Below are 21,002 nucleotides of genomic sequence, written 5' to 3' on the forward strand. Positions count from 1 at the left end.
AAGGTATTACCACTGCCTGGAATCCAAGTTCTTCAGTTCCCTTAAGAGTTTCGAGTTTTTCTTCAACAAATGGAAGCTTTTCCTGTTTGACAAAAATAGTCCGGCTCAAACATGATATTTTCAGATGACACAATTCAGGAAACATTGAACAACCATTTGAAAAAGACATATAATCTACTAGCAACTTGTCCAAAAAACAAAGTTTTGTTTGACGGACAAGATTAACAAAGGCAAAAAGGGCACAGGTGCAAACAGCAATCTCCTACTTGCTACACTATTAAAAAGGTGTAAGCTTTTAATTTACGGGGCAGCACAGCAAAGATGTGGCTCTACAAGACAGACCTTCGTGAAAACAGCTGGGAACTTGAACCCTGTGGAGAGGAGATTATGACACTCTCGACACAATGCTTTTAACTTTGCTCTTTCTCTCTTTGCATAAAAGGCCACCAGCGGAGTTACTTCTTTACGAATTTAGGATGATGGAAGTAACTCCAGAGGTCAAAACACAATTTTGTGTGTTATTGTTTATGTCATAGTGGTCACCATTAACATGTGGTTTGTAGATGGAATGATAAATAAATACATTGGGAAAACAATTAAGCAACAGACCACACTATGACTTATTACAACCCCATTTTCCTCAGTTTGTCTCTTTATTCTTCTAATACAATGCAAACCAGACCAATGATTGTTTCATTTGGTAGTGTACCTGCGGTCCCAAGAATTCATGCCAAGGTCATTAAGCAGCAGCCGGCAGAAGTAGAAAGGAGATTTTGGTTCCTGGTGGGAGGGTTCCTTCTGGCAGGCAGCCCGAAAGCTTACATCACTATCCCACCTCCTCACTTGCTCTTCTTCCTGTTGAGTCTGACGCAGAATGGCCTCCAGGATGGCGCTCTCTTGCTCTAGGTTCATGCCGTGGGGTGAGGAGGCTGGCTGGTTGAGTCTGAGCTGCGGCTGGGGCAGGCATTCTGGGCTGCTGTGGCCAAGGTCCTGCAAAAGCATATCCAGAATATCTATCTCTTCCTCCTCACAGCAATCAGAGAGGGAGTCCGATATGGAGCAATGTCCCTTTGTTGGAGTGTTTGGCTGGTTTCTGCTGTGAGCGACAGTAGTGGTAGTCGAAAGGGGGCGATCAACTGCATTAAAAACTCCTGAGTCAAGAGATTCTTCCTCTGTGGTGCAGTAGAGAATTGCTCCATCCCACGAATATTTGCCAGAGATGTCCCGTACGATGACACGCACTTGGGAGGAAGGTTGGGGGGGCTGTCCGACAGTGGGGGTCTCGGCAGGGATTTGCAGGTAGGACACCAGTGTGCTATCATTGAAGACAAAAAGCTGCAGGTTGGGGCTTTTGAAGACCTCGGAGGACAGCTCGGACGACTCCACATACGGGTTGTCGTGGTTCTCACTCACAAGGCTATGGAGAAGGGCAGGGCCGCCGCTAAGCGGATGATGGCCCAGATGGTTCACCAGGTGTGTCATGACCATCCGTGCTGTCAGGGGAATCAACTCCATGTTCCGACGCCGTTTTTCTGGTGGAAGAAAATGCAGGGAGATAAAATGACTCAGACCGTCTCTGAAGTAAAAATATACGTGAGAAAGTGCAAAATGTGGTCAATGTGTAACGTTCCTGATGGATTTAGAAGTAAGCATCGGGCTCCAACGTCCACTTTGATAACCATATGTCAATGCCCCACATTTGTGTGTACACATGCTATCATCTGTTAGTTCTTTTCATACAAAGCCAAATCTCATTCATGATTACTAATAGGGGTACATTATTCATCTCTCACAATAGCTTGGTCAGTACACCTCCAAGTAGGTAGCATCTCATCATGAGAGACAACTTTGAAAAGCCCATTGAGTCTTCTTACAATGGACAAGCGTTGAGACTGGCTGAGTGCTAATGAGAACCGCCATCTTTACAGGCCGCTTAATAGGACTCTACTTAGTGAATTGCATTGATGTAAATGCAAAGGTTTTTACTCACAAGTGAAAGACACGCCATGCTTCATTTTGCAGTGATGTGAGGAAAAAACAAGAAGATGCACTCTTGCATTGTGACAGTGCTATCAATACCATCATCCCCCATCAAAGTGGAGAAAGCTCTTTAGAAAGCAGGCCAAACTGCATTAGAGATGCACTAGCCCTTTGATGTGACTTGATCAATATGAGGTGGGGGCATGAATATAACTAGGTCGGCACTCTTTGGTTTGCCCTTTTGATAGTGTTTTGTCATTTTTATTAAGAATCTGTGCAGCTGTGCTCCAGAAAGCAGAGGTGTGGTGAAATTTTCCAGGTGAAAGCCACTGTTCACATTTCTTACATTGTTTCACTAGCCTCAACATTGTATTCGGTCTCTCTAAGGATTTTTCAGAAGTTGAGAACACAAGGGAGAGAGAGGAATACATTGCCTAATGGAATCACAAGGTCACAAAAAAGGGAGAAAAAAAATCACATATTTGTCTAAACCCCATAATGGGTCTACTCTCTAGGGCTGAGTACTAATGCGAACATCAACTCTGTGATGGTTGATTTCCTTTTTATATTTTTAATACGATATTGAGATTTAATGGATAGGCTGCAAATGGGTGGGCTACTCAAGTTTGCTCTTCCCTGTAATCATTTTTGGACTATTTGGGTGGGAGAATACGTATCTCGTCGTCTGACAGAAGCACAGTAGGAGCTGAAATGAGGCAGTGTGCCAAAAAAGTGATGAGAAACAGTCTTCTGCAATGATGGGATAGTTGATGGCCACCAATAACCGAAAGTTTTCACTTCCTCACACATCCACGCAACCAATAAATTATCAAAATTTGTTCTGCCAACCCAATCTTTAAATCAATCTCTAAAATAAGCTCCATGCTTACCCTCGGCTACGGTGAGCAGGTTGCCAAAGTCCGTGGTAGTTGTCTGGGAGGGTGGCGGCTCGAAGCTCCTAACCTGACCCAACATGAGGTCATAATCAGTGGACAGGTCTGACAGACTGAGAAGGTAGTGGCTTTGTTGGGTGTGCAGGTTGGAGCCAGACACACAGCAGTGCAGCACCTGGGGAACAGTAGAGAAAGGGTAGGACTTAGTGATTCAGATGAAGTGTGTCTGGGTAGTTTTCCCAACAGAATGACAGTGATAGGCACTTTGATGACTGAACTTGAACTTTGATGTGTCAAAGACGTCCTGTTAGATATGGTGGTGTCTGGTGAGGCGTTGCACAGTGACACTCCAGCAGACCTGCTCTAGATTGACATGAACCAGGAGCAAATGAAAGGGGAATATATGGCCCATTTACATCATAAGGCGATGGAGGAGTGGGGTTGCAGTAGGAGAGAATAGAGGGTCTTTATTGCAACTAATCCATTTCTCCTGTGATGTGTGAGTGTATCGATCTACATAACAGATGGCAGAGCATCCGTTGGCAGGGCTAGATAAGGCGCACTGGGGCAGTTGATTACACCATTGGACAGGTTTACACTGTTTGATTTAATTAAGACTTTATCCCTGTACTTAGCTCTCACCACAAACACGCACCTTCAACCACACATACAAACACTAACTGTATACTGTATAATCTGAGAGGAGCTAAGGTGCCGCGTATGAGTGGGTAAAACATATGCCTAATGTATGTAAATGAAGGGGCCTCTCATTCAGAGTAAAGCAACTTGGGTAAAGCCATGCAAAGGCTAATCCCATTCAGTACACACATGCGCTCAAACTTGGCTGAGAGACGCTCTGAGAGGCAGGCTGGTCCTGCCATCTGAAACAGTATTGTGTGGGGCAATGTAGACAGTATGAGGATGACTCTACCGAGCAGACCTCTGGGTGCATGGGGGAGGGATTGGAGGGACTTGAAGCTGAAAAGACCTGAACCAAACAGCTGCTACACCAAAGCCCCAAAGAGCTTCCTCTGTGGAGAGATGGAGAGACAGAAAGGGAGGGGGGAAAACCCACAGCTGTGCCTGACAACTAAGTGACTGCACTTCGCATAGCAACAGTTCCTGGAAGGAAACACACAGCGCAGTGCATGCAGTAAAAGGGCCAAATATTCTATGGATACATACACACACACACACACACAAATCAAATAGTAGAAATTCACACACACACAGACGCACACACAAATCAAATAGTAAAAAATGCGCGCACACACACACACACACACACACACACACACACACACACACACACACACACACACACACACACACACACACACACACACACACACACACACACACACACACACACACACACACACACACAGTGGTGCAGCTGGCTGCCGAGGCAGGCTGAGAGAGCAGATGGAGAAGCTTGAGCAGAACTCCAGTCAACCAATGAGGTCTAATGCAATGCTGCTAGCTTTTTACATCAATCTGCATGCCATTTCTCCGAAAACATAGCATGACAACCTTTTCATTAGCAGGATAGGTTGTTTTAATGCATATTATCCTAGTGTTTGTTGGCTTGGTAATAATTGAATTAGCTTTAAAAAAATAATAAAAATATAAAACAGTAATTAATAAAAGGTAAGGCTTACAGAATTAATGTATACTCCCTGCTGTCAATGACACTGGCCAAGGATGGAATAAAACGGAGATGCTATCTATTAGGGTAGCTTTTCTCTGCTTGCTATAGAGAATACTTAGCAGTCAGTGTATCTGAGGAAATGTATAGATTTCAGATTTGATATTGCATTAATAGTGTTTCACCTTGTGATGACTTGCTTAATATATTATATTGAATGAAACCCAGAGGGGGCATGCCTTTTGTGTGCTGATAGACAACCAATCATGCCTAATTGTCTTTGCTTTCATAGCAGCTGCAGTCGCTCTCATATTAAGACATATTCCATTCAAATCTCCAGGACAAGCGTTTATAGCCTGAGCTTATCAACTGGACAAAGGGTCCTGTTTGAATAATTGGACCATTTCTTATCAGGGGTGACATCCTTACAAAGATCTGCCGTTGACCGCATCTGCCCAGACAGGAGGGAATGAATAATATCTCATTCATTTGTGCCTGAAGCTTGGCCCTCATCCTCAGGGTCAGACCATAAAATAAATGGTTAGAGGGACAAATACAGAGAACTACATTGGAAACTGTATATTTTGCCCGCTGTAAATAAATGTAGTAAATGCTACATACAGCAAGTTGTAAGGTTTTCCTCCTGGATATGATAAATATGTGTCAGCTACGGTGGGTGCTTCTTTGCTGCTGTGCCACTATATTGTTAAATGAGGCATAGCCATGAGGTCATGGTGGAGGTGAGTCTAATTAAAGTGGCAAGCCCATTTGGTGGGGGGGGAGGAGTCAAAGCTGAAGATAGTACGTCTATGGGCAAAGACTGTCAATGTTTCAAAAGGTATTAGAAAGGAGACAGTTGTAAAAAGCGTCATGGTTTGTCTGTTGTTAAGTTTTAGCTTTTCCCCCCGTCCCAGCTGCCATTGAGATTACCCACCCTGTAGATGTAGTCCAGCAGCGGGGCCGTGTGGGATGTGTGGTCCTCTTGCAAAGGCATGGTGATGGGTTCCAGCAGCAGACTCAGGGGAACGGCCATGCACCAGTCCAACAGGCAGAGCAGCAGTGACACCATCAACTGTTTGAAATGAGAAAGATATATTCATATGCAGTTCTTGAAAAACAACAGGTATCAATGACAGCAATAAAGATAAATACAGAGATAAAGAGAGCAAATCACTCCAGCGGAAACATTCCTCTGCAAATGCACCATTCCAACATGATAGATCAAGGGCCTTTAGATCTCAGCCATGTCCCCTCCTTTCCAACATGTACCTTTTTGTCTGCTTCCACTGTTGAGTGCTCTGTGCTCGGCAACAAAAAGGCTATTGTGGCCACAAAGATCTGTGTTGGGACAAAACAAGGAGAAAGATAATTGGATGACACACTCCTATTCATCAGCTGAATCAAAGCTGTGTGCTAAATAGATGTGATGCCTCTCGTTGTAGAGTGTGCATATGCATGAGTTACGACTCGTGTAAGACTTGCATTTAAAAGCTCAAGTGACTTGATAGGAATTTGGCACTCAATTTCTTACTTATTATATGTTCTCACAGGCCCCTAATGGTTACTGGCTTAACCGTGTGTATGCGCACATGAGAGTTACCTCAATGATTTTCTTCGGCAGATTAGGCTCCAGCCTCTGGAGATGTTCCCAGTGAGAGATGAGCAGCTGAAACACGTCACAGGCCACTTGTGCCACTGCTTTGTTCCCAAACTGGACAAACAAGTGAATAGGTGGACAACTGATCAACGATGCAAAGCATTTGGCTTGTTTTATAATAAGCAGCGCTAACACAGAGAACACTTTTGTTTTTTACATGTACATTTTTGGCATAAAAGAATGCTTTTTACTGGCGCTTCCCTGACTGTTGTTGTGACACTTTACTATAAACAGATATATGCATATGTATGATAAATACATTAAAAAGCTAATAAAAAACCTTTTGCTCTCCATGCGGATGGTTTACCTGCATGCAACCAAAGTCAGCTCAAAGACCATTGGTTGATTCTCATTGGTCAAATGTAAATCAGAACATTTCACCAAAATCTTGTCCCATTGCTTATCGATTCTGCATTCAGATGTAAATGCCCGAAACAGAAGCAGCAACTTTAAACTGCTCAAATGGCTTAATAGTGTGAGTTCATAAATTAGGATACAAACACCGACTCCACTGCAGCTTCAATAAATAACTAACAAATATTTCTGCTCAAAAACAAGGGGAAAACATTTAGGCACATACCGACTGTGACAAAATTAGTAATTTCACTTCAATTTAGTTTTTTGACCTACTTATATATACTTATATAAATCAGCATGATTTAATTTCCACTTCAAATAATGAATCATTTTCTCCAGAATCATTGCAGGAAAGAATTGAGCTGTTGACAATGTTCTTTCAAATGTGGATTTCTTTAGTGATTTCAAATTCTTTGTGGCGAAATAGAATTTCCCATTTCTTCCAGCTGAATGCCTCTCAACATGTAACAAGGGCAGACAATGTGGGGAGTGCAGAAATGGCCAAACACAAAAAGGGGCCCTGAGAGTTCAGCACCTGCTTTTAGAAAAGAGACTCTCAGTGCCACTCTCCCCCTAGATCCTCCACCCAGCCTCTACCCTCTATTTTGGGGCTAGCTGAGTCTGTGTGTCAAGTTGTACAGGGGAGTGATTACTGCTCCATTAGAGAGGGGGGGGCTGCTCGAGCAGGAAGCTGGGAGATGTAGCCGCTTAAATTGGCCCACATCTACTGAGAGCGAGCAGCCTGGAAATTACGCTACTGCCCAAAATCCTTTCCATGAACACCCCCCCCACTCCCAAAAACAAACAGCCACCACTGGTTTTCTGCATCTCTTCACTCAAAGAGAAAAGTGGGCTCTTCCAAAATATGTCCATATTCACATAACTGGACATATTTTATTCACACACTTTTTGTCCACTCACTATGTTGAAATTGTCCTGCGGTCATTTTATGTAATCAACTATCATTTCTATATGGCTCGTGTGGTAAAACGAAAAAAAGACTGATGAAATCGAGGCTCCCAGTATTAATATATTTGAAGACAATGTGGCTAACAGTGATTTATTCTGTTTATTATGTTCAAAATGTTAGCCACGGGTGAACACTGCCCATGATGCAACTGTTTTTGTAAAAAAGTGCAGCTGTAAAATCATATTGTACGCATAAGTGAGCCGATGTCAAACTGCAAATGCAAGCTTCATTCCCTCTGAGGGTCACTGACCTTTAGTGTTACTCCCAGAACATTGATGGCATCTTTAACCTGGTGGTGGATGTTCTTCTGCATGAGCTCCTCACACATCCAAAGACCAAGACTGCATACAGCAATGCATCTGAATGACAGAAGCAGAGTGAAAACTTGCATTACATCTAAGATTCATTTGAGTTGTACTAAATGTTTTCAGAAAAGCATTTTACAATTAAACTAAAAAGCGCTACATTCCAAATTAAGAGCACATCTATGAATGAGAGAGTTCCTCCATACAGGTGTCAATGGGGAGACAGAGCCGGTGCCTGGTAGCTAACTGTGCTAACAACAGTTGCAACTCTGCTGACAGAGCTAACAGTGTTAACCTGGGGCGGGGAACTGGAGGGTGGGTGTATGCTTTTGGAGTGGCGTTGTCAGTGGTAACCGTCGTATGAGTGCAGTGCAGAGTAGCGGCGATTAGTTAGCCAGTGGAGCACACACTGGGACTCACAAGCACTAATATGCACAAAGAGACGGAGAGTAACTTCATTCTCTGCTCAGGATATCACTCCAACAGATATTTACATAGCAAAAGTGTTGGCTGCTATGTGAATGCTCTTATTTGTAAATTTCGCACCTTTAAGGAGAATAAATATATAATTTGGGCAAATGGGCTTTAAAAGCATGCACATACATTTTATATTAGTAAATGCTCTGTATGTAAAAACAAATTTTCATCAAACTGACAAAAATAAATAGACAATGACCTAAGAAAAAATAGGCATCTCCAATATTGCTGATCATACCTGGCCCCTTCACAATGTTCCTTTGTTGCCGTGTCAAGAAGGATGTTGATGAGATAATCCTAAACAGAAAATAAAACATGCTACAATTACTACATGTTCTCAAATGGCAACCAAGAGTCACTCACTTCATTTCATATATGTAGAGATCTAACACCATTTGTTGTAACATAAGACAAATGGAATCATTCTCTAATGTTCATATTGAGAGAGAGACATTTCTAAAACCCATTTCTTCATACTACAAGTGGGTAATCCACCTACAACATACAGAGAACACTTTTTCATTCAAATGTCATTACCACATATATCCAATTTGGCCCATGTTGACCATTTACCTTGATATTCTCATTGCCTACAATGATGTCATCAGAGCCAGGCACACGCTGCAGCACAGGAAACTGTAGGTAAAGATTGGGGAAACACACAAGGGAGCCCAGGATTGTCTGAGCCTCCATCCTTGGAGCCTGGAAGAAATGACGGAGAAAAAAAATGATATCAATCATTTCCTAAGGCTACATGAAAACAACCCACTTCCAGTAAGCGGTAAGGTCACTATCCGGGGAAAAAGGATTGGTGGGATCCAGTAAAATGTATTTATTTCATTAAGATTATTTACTTCATTCATGATTCTGCTGACGCTCAACAGAATCTCTTGACACATGTAGGCATTGGACAAAATGTGCAATGGATGCAGCCCTAAGGCAGATCGTAATTCTTGATTACATTTTCTGGCAACCAAAACAGTACGAATCAACACATATAAATGTCCCTTTAAACCGTTTGGCATATGATACAGTTCAGAGAAGTAAGAGACAATGCCGGCTGTGTTTAAAGCCTGGAAACATGTTGGTTTCCACAATAAATCAAACATGACTGACAGTCATACAAACCCTTTAAGTTTGATGCTCATGCATTTAATGAAAGCTATTCGGTTCAAAGTGTGGGACTAATGACACACATTAGTTTTAACTGTAATTAACTGCTCTTTGGTTTTCCAAATACAGCAGTTGCAGGCTAGATTTCAGTGACATTCCTGAACGAAAGATGCAATATTTTCGAACCTTTTCTAGTTTTTCTTTTATTTCAGTTTGATTGACACATTATGATAAACCTGAATTTTAAAAGTGTTTTTGTACCTCTGAGGAACCAGAGTTGAGAACGCAGGCAACAGCAGTGATGAAATCTCCAACAAGCATGGTGAAGCCTGGCAGGCCGAGGAAGAAGAATCGAGGAGAGCAGGATCGAATGATGGTGTTCAAAACATCCTGATGATGACACACACACACACACACACACACACACACACACACACACACACACACACACACACACACACACACACACACACACACACACACACACGCACGCACGCACACACGTTATTTGACATTTATTTATTATTTGACTTGATATTTGATACAGGAATGAACAGCTATCACCCATCACCTATCACCATGGGTTTTCTAGCTAGTCTGGAAGAAGGGAAACAATGATAGATTGTTGCATTTTAGTTCTGGTCAAGTTCCTGCTCACACTGACTTTTAACAATTAGTCAACGTTTGTTATACAGACTGACAGGCAGCACGTTGATTGGACATTTTTGGTGATCGTCATCCTGCAAATTGACAGCATGTTATGAATAATGACAGTGAATATAAGATAGAGACAAGACGAAAAGGAGGCTACGTGTACAGTAATGATTCGGGTTTTATAACTGTGAGAATCACTGGCACACAGTTTTAATGGACTTTAACAATTGGCAAAAGAAAACAGAGTTAGATTCAAGATTTTAACCGCTTAATACTGATGCTGACGTGCATACGTTTTGATTTGTATAAATACGTCATATTCATGGCTAAATTTAAAAGATTAATTGTACATAGTATGTACGTCCTGAAACAACAGATATTTATTGGTAATGCTAAAATCACACATCTGCTGTGGTTGGTTTGTTTGCTTTCATACCACGAACAAACCGACCAGAGGTCCATGCGAAAGCGGACCGAGACCCCTCTTTTCAAGCAGTCTCAGTTCGGTTGTGGTAATGGGTGAAGGGAACCAGCCATATACGGTAAATGGACCACCATGTTAGAGACATGGCAAGTAGAAAGCTTTTTACTCCAACAGGTAGGCTAAGCATTTTAAGTGCATTGAGGAGAGTAAGCCACTCGACAGTACATGTCACTAAAGGACAGACAAATACTGAGTGGGAAAGAAAGAAAGCGCAGAGGGGAGGGGGGGTGTCAGCAGATGGATTGTTCACAGCGCAGATGAAGAACAAAAGACCTCAACTTTCGTGAGCCCCACGTATGTACACACAAGCAAACCTGTAATTAAAGCAAGAGACAAGGTATTGTTTTGCTGAGGTACAGGCGGCTCAGTGGCAGATGGGTGCTCTTTCAACATTGACATATGCTGTACTCCAGAGGGCTCTGCACAAAGTGCTCAAGTATGTACAGTGCGATACCGTACGAGGCAAGAGCATAGAAGGCTCTTAACAGGTTTTCCATGCTATATTTAGAAGGTAAATAGTTCCATTTACTCTTCATTGAGAGAAGAAATACTCTTATTAAAACAACCAAAAATATATTGGTATGAGAATGCATCATATCAGTAAGGCAGTAAAGATTGTTCTCTTTCTTATCGGAGACAAGCGCGTGCATATTTGTTTACAAAGGCAAGGTCCAGGCTAGCAGCACCTGCCGACTTGGCCATAAACTTGTGTGAATTGGACAGTTCAAACATCAGCCTGTTTCTAGTTGAACTGAAGAGCACCTTAGCAATCTCTCTCTCTCTCTCTCTCTCTCTCTCTCTCAGACAGAGAGACTTCTATCTGGGACATTAATCACCTAAAGCTTTAGTAAACAGGGAATGCAGGTTAACAAAAGGGGACTAGAATAAACACACAGAGGCAATCCAACATGATGCACTGCGGAAAATTGGTTGGAAGAGCTTTAGGATTGAGGGCCATTTTACCCTCATTTTGTTGGTAATTGACCTCTGAAGCATAATGTGCAGTGCAGACGGAGGTAATTAGCATGCAACAAACTGTTGCTTGATTGCTTGAAATGAGCATTTTAGAGGAAGCAACAAATGTAGAATACAGTGAAGTGTTTTCTATTGTATGTGTAAGTAGAGGGAACCTGATTTGAGGTGTGTCTATAGAAATGAGAATTGAGCCCTACATGTTGTCAGTAGGAATGGCACAGACATCAACAAAAGGTGCATTAACGTGACTCTGAATAGAGCCACCTCAGGCCTTTTCATTTGGCTTTCTAGCTCAAGGAAAGCATGCTCTGTCCACCTGCTGGCCCCTGGGGTGACAGGGTTCAGCCCAGTTTTACATCATTCATCAGGAAGTTTTTGTCTCTATTACTAAAAACATGGATTTTCTACCCATTTGGTATGGCCCAGATCTCCTGTTTCAGTTTACGTAAAAAAGTGTTTTGGATGGGATAAAACCCACCTGCATACAGTAACAACAAGGTGAAGGGTTTAATCAAAAACAGTTTGTGGCTTGGGTCAAGTGTCACATTTTAATCTCGCAAAAGGTTAAACGGTGTTTTCTTGCAGTGAGAAGATGAACTCAAGTTATGGAGGGAGCTAGTTTTGAACTGAAAGCACAGGTGAGGAATTTTGTACTTAGTTTATTATATGTAAGCCCATGCAATATTTACTGGTGCAAGGGGTAGCATGACTGATATGTTTCCTTTCATTTATGCGAAAGGAATATGTACAAAAAAGACATTTTATTTGTGTGGACCACTATAGCTGACAAAATATGCTGTTGAATATTGCAGTCCAGACAGTAGACCTATTAGATGGATTGCTGCTATTGTGCTATGGTCATAGCTTTGTGTGACCAGTGATCAGAGGATAACAACCAGGACAATAGCCTTGACCTTTGCACTGTGTCAGATGGAAGAAGAATCCCTCTAAGGGAACTGTCATTTTTCACCAAGCTTGGTTAAATTAATTTGGAGGATTTACACTGTACAGTACATAGTATGTAAAAAACAAAATAACAGATTTCTTTAATTAACGTATTTTTAATCCTCATATTAGATGATTTGAAGACCAGTCTGGCATGATGGCTATGATAATTAATAAGCTAATTAATAAAGGAGTGCATGGAAAATACACAGAAAAATACATGCATGATGGATTTGGAAAAGTTGATGTTTTTTCCTATTTTTGGAGGTGGGGGTTGTGGGTGAAGGCAGAAAGGAAGGAGGAGGGGGAGAGTAAGAGCCACTTTCTTATGTTAAGCAGGCGTACGGCTGTCCTATTGTGTGGCGTGAGGACTCTTTTCTCTGACCAATTTGAGCATGCTTCAGTGGCCAGCCTGGCTCTGGCCCCCCTGATACATTATACAGAGCCACAACAAAAGCTGGAGAATGTTGCCTTGTCCCTCTATGTGCCCCCCTCATTGCTCTACTCTACATTACGTTCCCCAGGCTCCCTTCCCGCTCCTTCACACACTTGCATAGATGCAGGGAGGCAGGCAAGCAGGCAGGCCTCCTCTGGGGCCCTGACCAACGTGTCAGTCTAACGGAGCGCGACAGACGTCAATCCTTAATTAATCACGTATACACGGCAGGGGCTCAAAACATTATTTAACGACATGGAAAACATTCTAATAAGCTTGTCGCACTGCCAAGGTGCAATAGAAACCTAGCCAGGAGGGGGCACACGCACACGCACACACACACACACGCACACGCACACGCACACACACACACACACACACACACACACACACACACACACACACACACACACACTTTTATCCCTGTCCTTTGTTTTGGGGGACTCCATTCATCTCCACAATGAAGGGTGTGGCTAAAGGAGGTGGAAGATGCCAAAACACAGAGGCATTCATCATCACCACTGGTTGGCACACTTTTTCAAAATAACCAGCCGAAAAGAATCCTACACAATCTAAAATTGCAGTGTACTCGTATGAACCGTGTCCTCCTAAATATCTGTAAAAAAATAAAAAAATAAAACAATAAAAATAAACTGGCAATGGACTGGTAGGTGCAGGTGAAAAGTCAAGGGCTGCCTTATTTACATCAAGAACTAACAAGTGAATAGGAATCACTTAGTCACATCACGCAGGAAAAAATAGATGACAGACTGCCAACTATGAACCATAATTTTCCAGTTTTTAAACAGGTCTATTGCATGTACATCACATGAGTGTGACTGGTGCGCCATCTAATGGTGAATAAAAGCACAACTGGCAGTCATACAGGAGATGCCACCTGCTGGCTGTACCTGGTCATCGCTGGTGATGCCTTGATGCATGATGTGGTAGAGGTGAACCAAGAAATCGCTGTTGGGGAGCACATCATGGTGCCTGGTCATCATCTCACAGATCAGCTTGTAGGCCTGCAGCTTGCCAGCCTTGTACTCAGCTGGCAGCATGGTGGCCTGTAGAGGGGGTAGAGATGCTCAGCTCAGTATCATTATGAGTTGAGAAGCTGAATACTTTTATATGTTTAACATCTATTATCTCTTTTTTTTTCTGCGGCAGAAACCTGTCACCACTGGGATCGGTTTGACTTTAACATAAAATAGTCATGTTTTTGCATTTTTGCTGAAACGGTAAGATTAGATATTGTTCTAGCTAACAATTCAGTCTGTTTATTACTGCTAGAAATATATTCACTCTGCTTCCTGAGCATGAGAGGTTTCTCCCAATGAAATACCTACCACATATTGGTTACAATGATGCCGATGTAAACATATTAAACTACAGTCTTGAAAGAATGTATGGTTAAATGAAAATTCTTTGGTTATTATTTTTTAGCAGATGACTGTCTGGATGTGGCAATCCTAAAACGTTCTATAGATATTTACAGAAATGATTATTCATTTTGCATGTTTCATCCAAACTTCAGTTCCATGGTTGTTGTTTTTTGCCCATTTTTAATTGTATGCCTCAAAGTATTTAATTATTGTCAATGTTGTTTTCTGAATGTTATCGAAGGTGCCTATGTGTTGTTAATACCCTAAAGAGCCAGGAGGCCAGCATTCGAAGAGGAGGGATGAAGGTGGGCTGGGGAGGAGAAGACTGGTTGTCCACACTGATCCCAAGATTGTCCCGGATCTGTAAGGAGACATTCATTAATCGTAACCATTGTGAATAACTTTGGTGAGAGAAAGTACAGGATAAAGTTTATATCAAGGCTTCTGTTCTAAAATGCATTTACTTAAAATACTGTTAACTAGAATAAAAAGGCACTACTGGATCAAAATAATGATATCCTCAAAACACACCTGAGTCATATAAGAGCACTTAAATAAATAACTTTGAATTCAATAGTCATTGCATACTCACATTACATGCCAATCATCTCTTACTAAGAGTGAGTGTGTACTTTTCTCATTTGAGATAATGGTTATTGCCTCTCGACCTTACCTTGGCCAGCTTGTGCCAGAGCTCATAAAGACATGAGAAGACCTTGGCATGGATTTTTGGACAGCGGATGCTGTTGACATCTCCCAGGATACCCAAAATCCTTCTCCACAGAACGAAGGCCGAATCAGCATGCCAACCAGTCAGGGTCCCACCAGCAATTATGCTGACGTCATCAGCCAGACACTCACTGCTGTCTGCATGGTCAGAGAGAGTTTGATTGGTTGGGGTTAGAGAATAAAATATTTGGTAACACTTAACATTTGTAGCTGCCAGTACCTAATACAAAATTAATACAATTGTATTTTATAGAGGGTATGGGATACAGTCAACAAATGCAAAACACCTTTAAAAAAAGCATTTTAAACTTAGATATATGAAAACTAAATAAAATAATCCTGTAATTCTTTGAGCAGTAGCACACCGAATCCTTAATTCATCCAAGCACTCTGTATGTTGCCCATTGAAACTGATCAGAGCACGGAAACACTTTTGGGAAACAGGCACAAGTCACATTAGCGCCATCCAAATTAAGTTGAATTGTGGGAGGACGGTGCCTCCTAGTGGGCAGCAGAATAAGGATGGGGAGTGAAGGGGAATAAATGCCAGGAAAATGCACAAAAATGAAGAGTGTGTTTAGAAGCTGATTATTAAATGAAAGATTTTTCAGCTGTTTCAGTAAATGACTGTGCACAATTCAAATTAGATATGCAAGTATGCATGTTTAGTTCCAAAGAGAACAAAAACAAATATTTTATGAATTGAATTAAGTAATTGAATGGAAACAAAAAAACATCAAATATGGATAAGTGGTATAGCAAGCAAAGGAAGTCAGGGTAAAGCAGAAAAATGGAGAGAATGGAGAGTCAATGGTAAATGAGGACTATGATCTATATGATGAGTAGCAGCTAGGGAGCAGTACCCAAGTGGTGTGGCATGTGTAAGACAGACTGATGCATGGTGTCGTCCAGGGGGTACTCTGTGTGCACCAGCAGGGCCGGTGAGGCGGGCGGGTTCTGGGGGTAGTGGTAGTGGTTGTGGTAGGACGGGGGTGCAGAGTGGGGAGGGAGGGCACACTCAGGACCTAAAAACAACAAGGGGGAAGAAATAAAATTGGGTTTGAGGAAGGGAGCAAAGGGACAACGGAAGAGTGACAACATCATGATGATCACAATGTAGGACAACAAGGACAGAAATCCATGTGCAAGGGTGGAAATGACAAAGGGGAAACCACACATCTCTCCATCAGTAATGATGGAGGTAAATTAAAAGCTGAAGTGTTATAATGGAGGGATCTTGATTATTTTCCTATGAAAATAACTGCAGCTAACAATTTTCACAGGTCTGCCTTATAGACACTATAGACCGCATGTTGCTTTCCTTTCATATAATTTTACAATGCATAAGCACACAGCTTTAAAAGATTAAATAGCTTAGCCAGAGAGGTTTTGCAGCACAGGGTTCAACTGTTGTAACCTAAAAAATTCAAAGGACCACCTTCCCAAATAAATTAGAAAACATTTTCTGTCACACATCACATCACAACCTGTCGTTATGAATCAAAATATGTATTCAGGCTCATATTTTGTCACCACACGCTTTGGACCATTTACTGGTGCAGTGTTGTCTCCAACATTTTGTGTCACTGCAACGGCAACGTTGCTAGTTAACAGGGCCAAAACACATTTGTCTTTACCTGATAATGTGTCATGATTGGCACGGTGATATTGAAATGTAACTGCCGGTCATTGGAATGACAATTTGATTGAATTACTATGTTTTTTTTTATTTATGTGATTTCTTGAGCACATTTAGAGATATAAAAATACCTTTTATAAACTAGAAAAATTTAATAATAATTGAATCTATTTAAACCATTTGGCAGTACCGTAGCATCTCACTAGCGGCTTGTGCAAGGTCGATAAGCAAAACAGGGGTTACCAGGGCTAAATTCCACAGGTCTAGGGCTAACCCTGTATTAAACCTGCTCCTGAATGCAGCACAATAGTCCAATTTTAAACTCAGGGTTAGCCTACGTACCTTGAGAGGTGTCTGCATATTTCGTATTACAGATCATTTTAAAATGGATTAACATCTGGAATAAACCAAGGATCAAAATCAGATTTAGTTGCTCTGGGTGAGTTCTCATCAGTTACAATACCTGCTAGAGCCTCATTATGGCTGAGCAGCAGACTCCCCTGGCTCTGGGGGTCGGTAGTCACATCCATGTGGGCTGACTGTGTGGACTGAGTGTCAGCTTCCTCATCAAAGGCCTGCCAGGTAACCTCAGCTTCATTGAGGTAGCCGTTGGATGTCTCACTGCTTATACTCTCACCTAGGTAGGGTGGGTGAATGAGGTAGATAAAAGATATAAAGTGTTAAATAGTATTAGATATTATTAGTATACTATTAGATGGAAGGTAAATAAAAATGGTAAATGGCCTCATATAGCGCTTTTGTCCAAAGCGCTTTACAACAATGACTGACATTCACACATTCATTCACACATTCACACACCGACGGCGGAGTCAACCACGCAGGGCGACAGCCAGCTCGCCAGGAGCAATAAGGTTGAGGTGTCTTGCTCAGGGACACCAGGCACTCCGGAGCCGGGGATCGAACCAGCAATCTTGCAGATCCCAGCCAACCCGCTCTACCTCCTGAGCTAAACCCCCCAGGTTTAGCTCAGGAGGTAGAGGCTAAGAAATAAACTATTAATGCAAAGAGTGGGATTTGTTTGATACCCCAATGTCTGAATTAAACAGATTTTGAATAAAAAAAAACAGTAATTCTTCATATGGAACATATCAATTAAAATGCAACTAGACAGAAATGGCCATGTTTATCATTTTAAGAAATAATTGCTGGTGTTATCGCTAACTTTTCTCTCTGAGCTTGGGTCTTGTGTAGTTTGTGGGTTCCTCAGCATTGCATTCCGTCTCAGCTGGACTGCTGCTTCGCCGGATGTGGATCTAGAAATACGGAAACAAATATTAAGGAAGAGATGCTTGCATTTCATTACTTTTTACATTACTATAGTACAATATGGTTCTTCTCACCGCCGGTGGCTCACTGCTCTCTCTCCCCCCCTCAGACGTCCTGCTATCGGAGCCACAGGAAGTTGGAGAGTACTCTCTACTCTTCTGGGCTGAAGCAGAGAGGAGGATATTATAAATAGGAGGAGAAACTAAAATTAGATTCATTTAAAAGGTTTTAACACTTGCAACCGTAATGTCCTTGAGTTAAATGGGTTGCCAAACATCTGGCCAAGGACAAGAGAAAATTAGTCTTCAAGACTGATGCTGGCTCATTTACTGTGAGAATCAACCCTAAATGCCTTATTTCCCAAGTTCCTCTCCAGAGGCTTGGGCGCCTACTTATAGTTAAAATTTGGGGTGCAATATTAGTGACAGTCAAAGGGAGTGTATGGCCAGAACATTTGAATTTAAATAACATCTGAAATTAGCATTTAATGCAATATAGATCCTTCAATCATAACCAATAAAGCTTACACTATAAAGCTCAGTTTATATTGCATTGTATAGTTTTTATTTTGTATTTTGTTTTGTAAATTCAGCGGTGAGTGAGATAGAAAATGTATTGTGGAAATGTCTCTGCGAAAATGAGTGGATAATGCATACATTTCAGATCAAGCGGTGTAAGTCCAGGAGCATATCAATAAAAATAAGCAAATTTGTTTGTGAAGATGTGGAGCAAACCAAGGTCCGCATGGTAAGACCAGTAAGACCAGTAAGAAAGGGTAGCTGGGAGGAGTGCAGGAATGGAGGCTAGTGGCAGAACTGGAACAGAGCCTCTGCACAGAGGCAACCTCAGACCAGGCCGAGTGCTTTGGTCCTCGTCATCGCACACCGTTTACATTATAGAGCTTATTGCCCTGGGAGGATGATGTGGAGGAGGCCTATGAATGCAAACGCCTTCAGTATGCGGCAGCCTGAACTGAACGACATGCCAGGAAGGCTATGGTTCGCCCAGTTGAAGTTGGCTGCAGAGGCTTCGTAAGCAAGTCAACTATCAGACAAGGATATGGGGATCATGGCGAGCGATCACAGAGCAGTTTTTTTTAATTATCCCGGTAATTTGTCTGCGTGAGAAACACTAGATGTGGCGTGTGCTGCTTTGTCCTCTGACAATGTAAACAGACTGGTCTGTCTCAGTAACAGGCTGAATGTAAAGGAGGACTAAGCTGACTTGTTGTTCTATGGAGTGAAAAGGATTTATCATTCTGACTTCACAGCAGAATATTTCCTTGTTCTTTTTTCCATATTTGCATGTTCTAATGTGGACCTTTTTGAAATGTTCTGTTAGTGCATATAAGAAATATGCCTTTTTCAAGCTGACAGTTAATTTTGATGGCCTTGATGGTTTCTTTGGAAATCTGTAGTTCACATGAGAGAATCTGTGCTTAAAGTTATAAAAGCTGCTATTTAACAATAGTATTTGAATTTAAATACTTCCTTTGTGTTGATTCTACATACATTCCATCATTTTACATTTAAATATCCATTATAACATACTTTATTCTTAAGAAGAAAGAAAGCGATTAATTACGGCAAATTGTGCAATTAATTAGTTAATTTTTTTTAATCGATTGACAGCACTATATTATATATAAAACATCAGATGTCACATCAATATAGCAATATATATCAAAACTATGGCCTACACATCTCTGATATCTGACCAAATGACTAAAAACGAAACATTTATATTGGTGTAGGCAGGGCTTGACTGGCCATCGGGCAATATCGGGCATTTGCCCGAAGGGCCGATGGTGATTTTGGGCCGAGCCTTTTTTTTTATTTATTTATTTTTTACTAATGGTACTAGTGTTATTAATGGTATTAGTCATGATGTGTTTCCCACACATTGAATGGACTTAACTAGCGGCTCTAATGATAGGCCTAAACAGGAGGGCAGCAGCGCTTATTATAAGGGGAAATCCTCGCGGCTGGTTTGGTTCATCAACGTTCTGTTTTCCCCCGTCGCCATGGCAAGGCGTCCCCCCCGCCGACCCCCCTTAGCTGCGCGAGTTTGACAGTGCGTGCGCGTATGTCAACACCAAAACACCAAGGAAGGCTGAGGAATAGTCACCCACTTATATTAATAATAATAATAGTCATAATAAACTAATAGTATAAAGCAGCCATCCACAATTAGCGGCCCGCTAATCAACAACAATCAATTGTTGTTGATCAAAATATTCTCCAGGGGCATTCAAATAAATAAATCGTTGATATTGGACTTATTTTCTTTCAAGTGTATTTTTTATCTGTCCCTCAACATAGGCTATGACTACTACTACTACTATCTGCTACTACAACCAACTACCACTGGTAGTACTAATCATTACAATCATAATACTTCTAATAATAGCAGCAACAATAATAACATTTGCACATAAAACAATGTTTAGTGGTCCAATAAAAAAAAAAACAGACAATTTGGCCCTCGACTTGGCAACCTGGACATAATTTGGCCCTAAGTGAAAACTAATTGGGGAACCCTGGAAGGCTCAGCACTGTGTTTTAGTCATTTTTGTTTTCATCTTTTCTTGAATGCTTAAACTCCTCAACCCCATTTAGTATGTCAACATTTTGTATTAGTACCAGCAGTTTGTAAGAAATTGGTCAGTAATTGATGTCATATTTTGGTTCTCAAAATTCACCAAATTGATGCATTAAAATTAAATCTATTAAAAATGTTCTCCCGGGGGGGGGGGGGGGGGGGGGGGGGGGCGCATGCCCCCGGACCCCCCTACAAGATCGCAAGCGCCCCCACAAGAGAATCCTGTGGGAAACACTGCTATTGGTACACAAAACTGGTAGATCGGCCCCTTAGTCATGATTGATTCTGGGCTGGACCAATTACAGCCGAGGGGCGGTGCCCAACAGTGTACAAGCATTGTCACAAAAAAGTTTGTTTTCATTCATAGGCTTCATTGTCTTTCCATCGATACCTGGTGGGCCGGTCTCGGCCGAAAATGCCCGGGCCGATTTTTGGTCCCAGTCCAGCCTGGGTGTAGGTTATTAGAT

The 21,002-nt window shown here is 41.7% G+C and overlaps 1 protein-coding gene across 3 annotated transcripts in view; it reads right to left on the reverse strand.

Moving 5' to 3' along the window:
• ralgapa2 (Ral GTPase activating protein catalytic subunit alpha 2) overlaps positions 1–21,002 on the reverse strand; it is a 98,425-nt gene that overhangs the window by 37,170 nt on the left and 40,253 nt on the right. For all 3 annotated transcript variants that reach the window (XM_084014022.1, XM_084014021.1, XM_084014020.1), the window contains 17 exons: positions 18,009–18,097; positions 17,831–17,921; positions 17,111–17,284; positions 15,872–16,033; positions 14,953–15,146; positions 14,542–14,640; positions 13,806–13,961; positions 9,662–9,790; positions 8,861–8,989; positions 8,526–8,584; positions 7,756–7,864; positions 6,122–6,232; positions 5,791–5,859; positions 5,456–5,593; positions 2,871–3,048; positions 710–1,532; positions 11–82 (listed from right to left, as the gene is read on the reverse strand). In XM_084014022.1, the coding sequence (XP_083870148.1) occupies positions 11–82; positions 710–1,532; positions 2,871–3,048; positions 5,456–5,593; positions 5,791–5,859; positions 6,122–6,232; positions 7,756–7,864; positions 8,526–8,584; positions 8,861–8,989; positions 9,662–9,790; positions 13,806–13,961; positions 14,542–14,640; positions 14,953–15,146; positions 15,872–16,033; positions 17,111–17,284; positions 17,831–17,921; positions 18,009–18,097 (2,782 nt within the window). The remainder of the gene's footprint in view (positions 1–10; positions 83–709; positions 1,533–2,870; positions 3,049–5,455; positions 5,594–5,790; positions 5,860–6,121; positions 6,233–7,755; positions 7,865–8,525; positions 8,585–8,860; positions 8,990–9,661; positions 9,791–13,805; positions 13,962–14,541; positions 14,641–14,952; positions 15,147–15,871; positions 16,034–17,110; positions 17,285–17,830; positions 17,922–18,008; positions 18,098–21,002) is intronic.

Source organism: Eutrigla gurnardus (assembly GCF_963514095.1).
Source record: "Eutrigla gurnardus genome assembly, chromosome: 7".
Taxonomy (NCBI): Eukaryota; Metazoa; Chordata; class Actinopteri; order Perciformes; family Triglidae; genus Eutrigla; species Eutrigla gurnardus.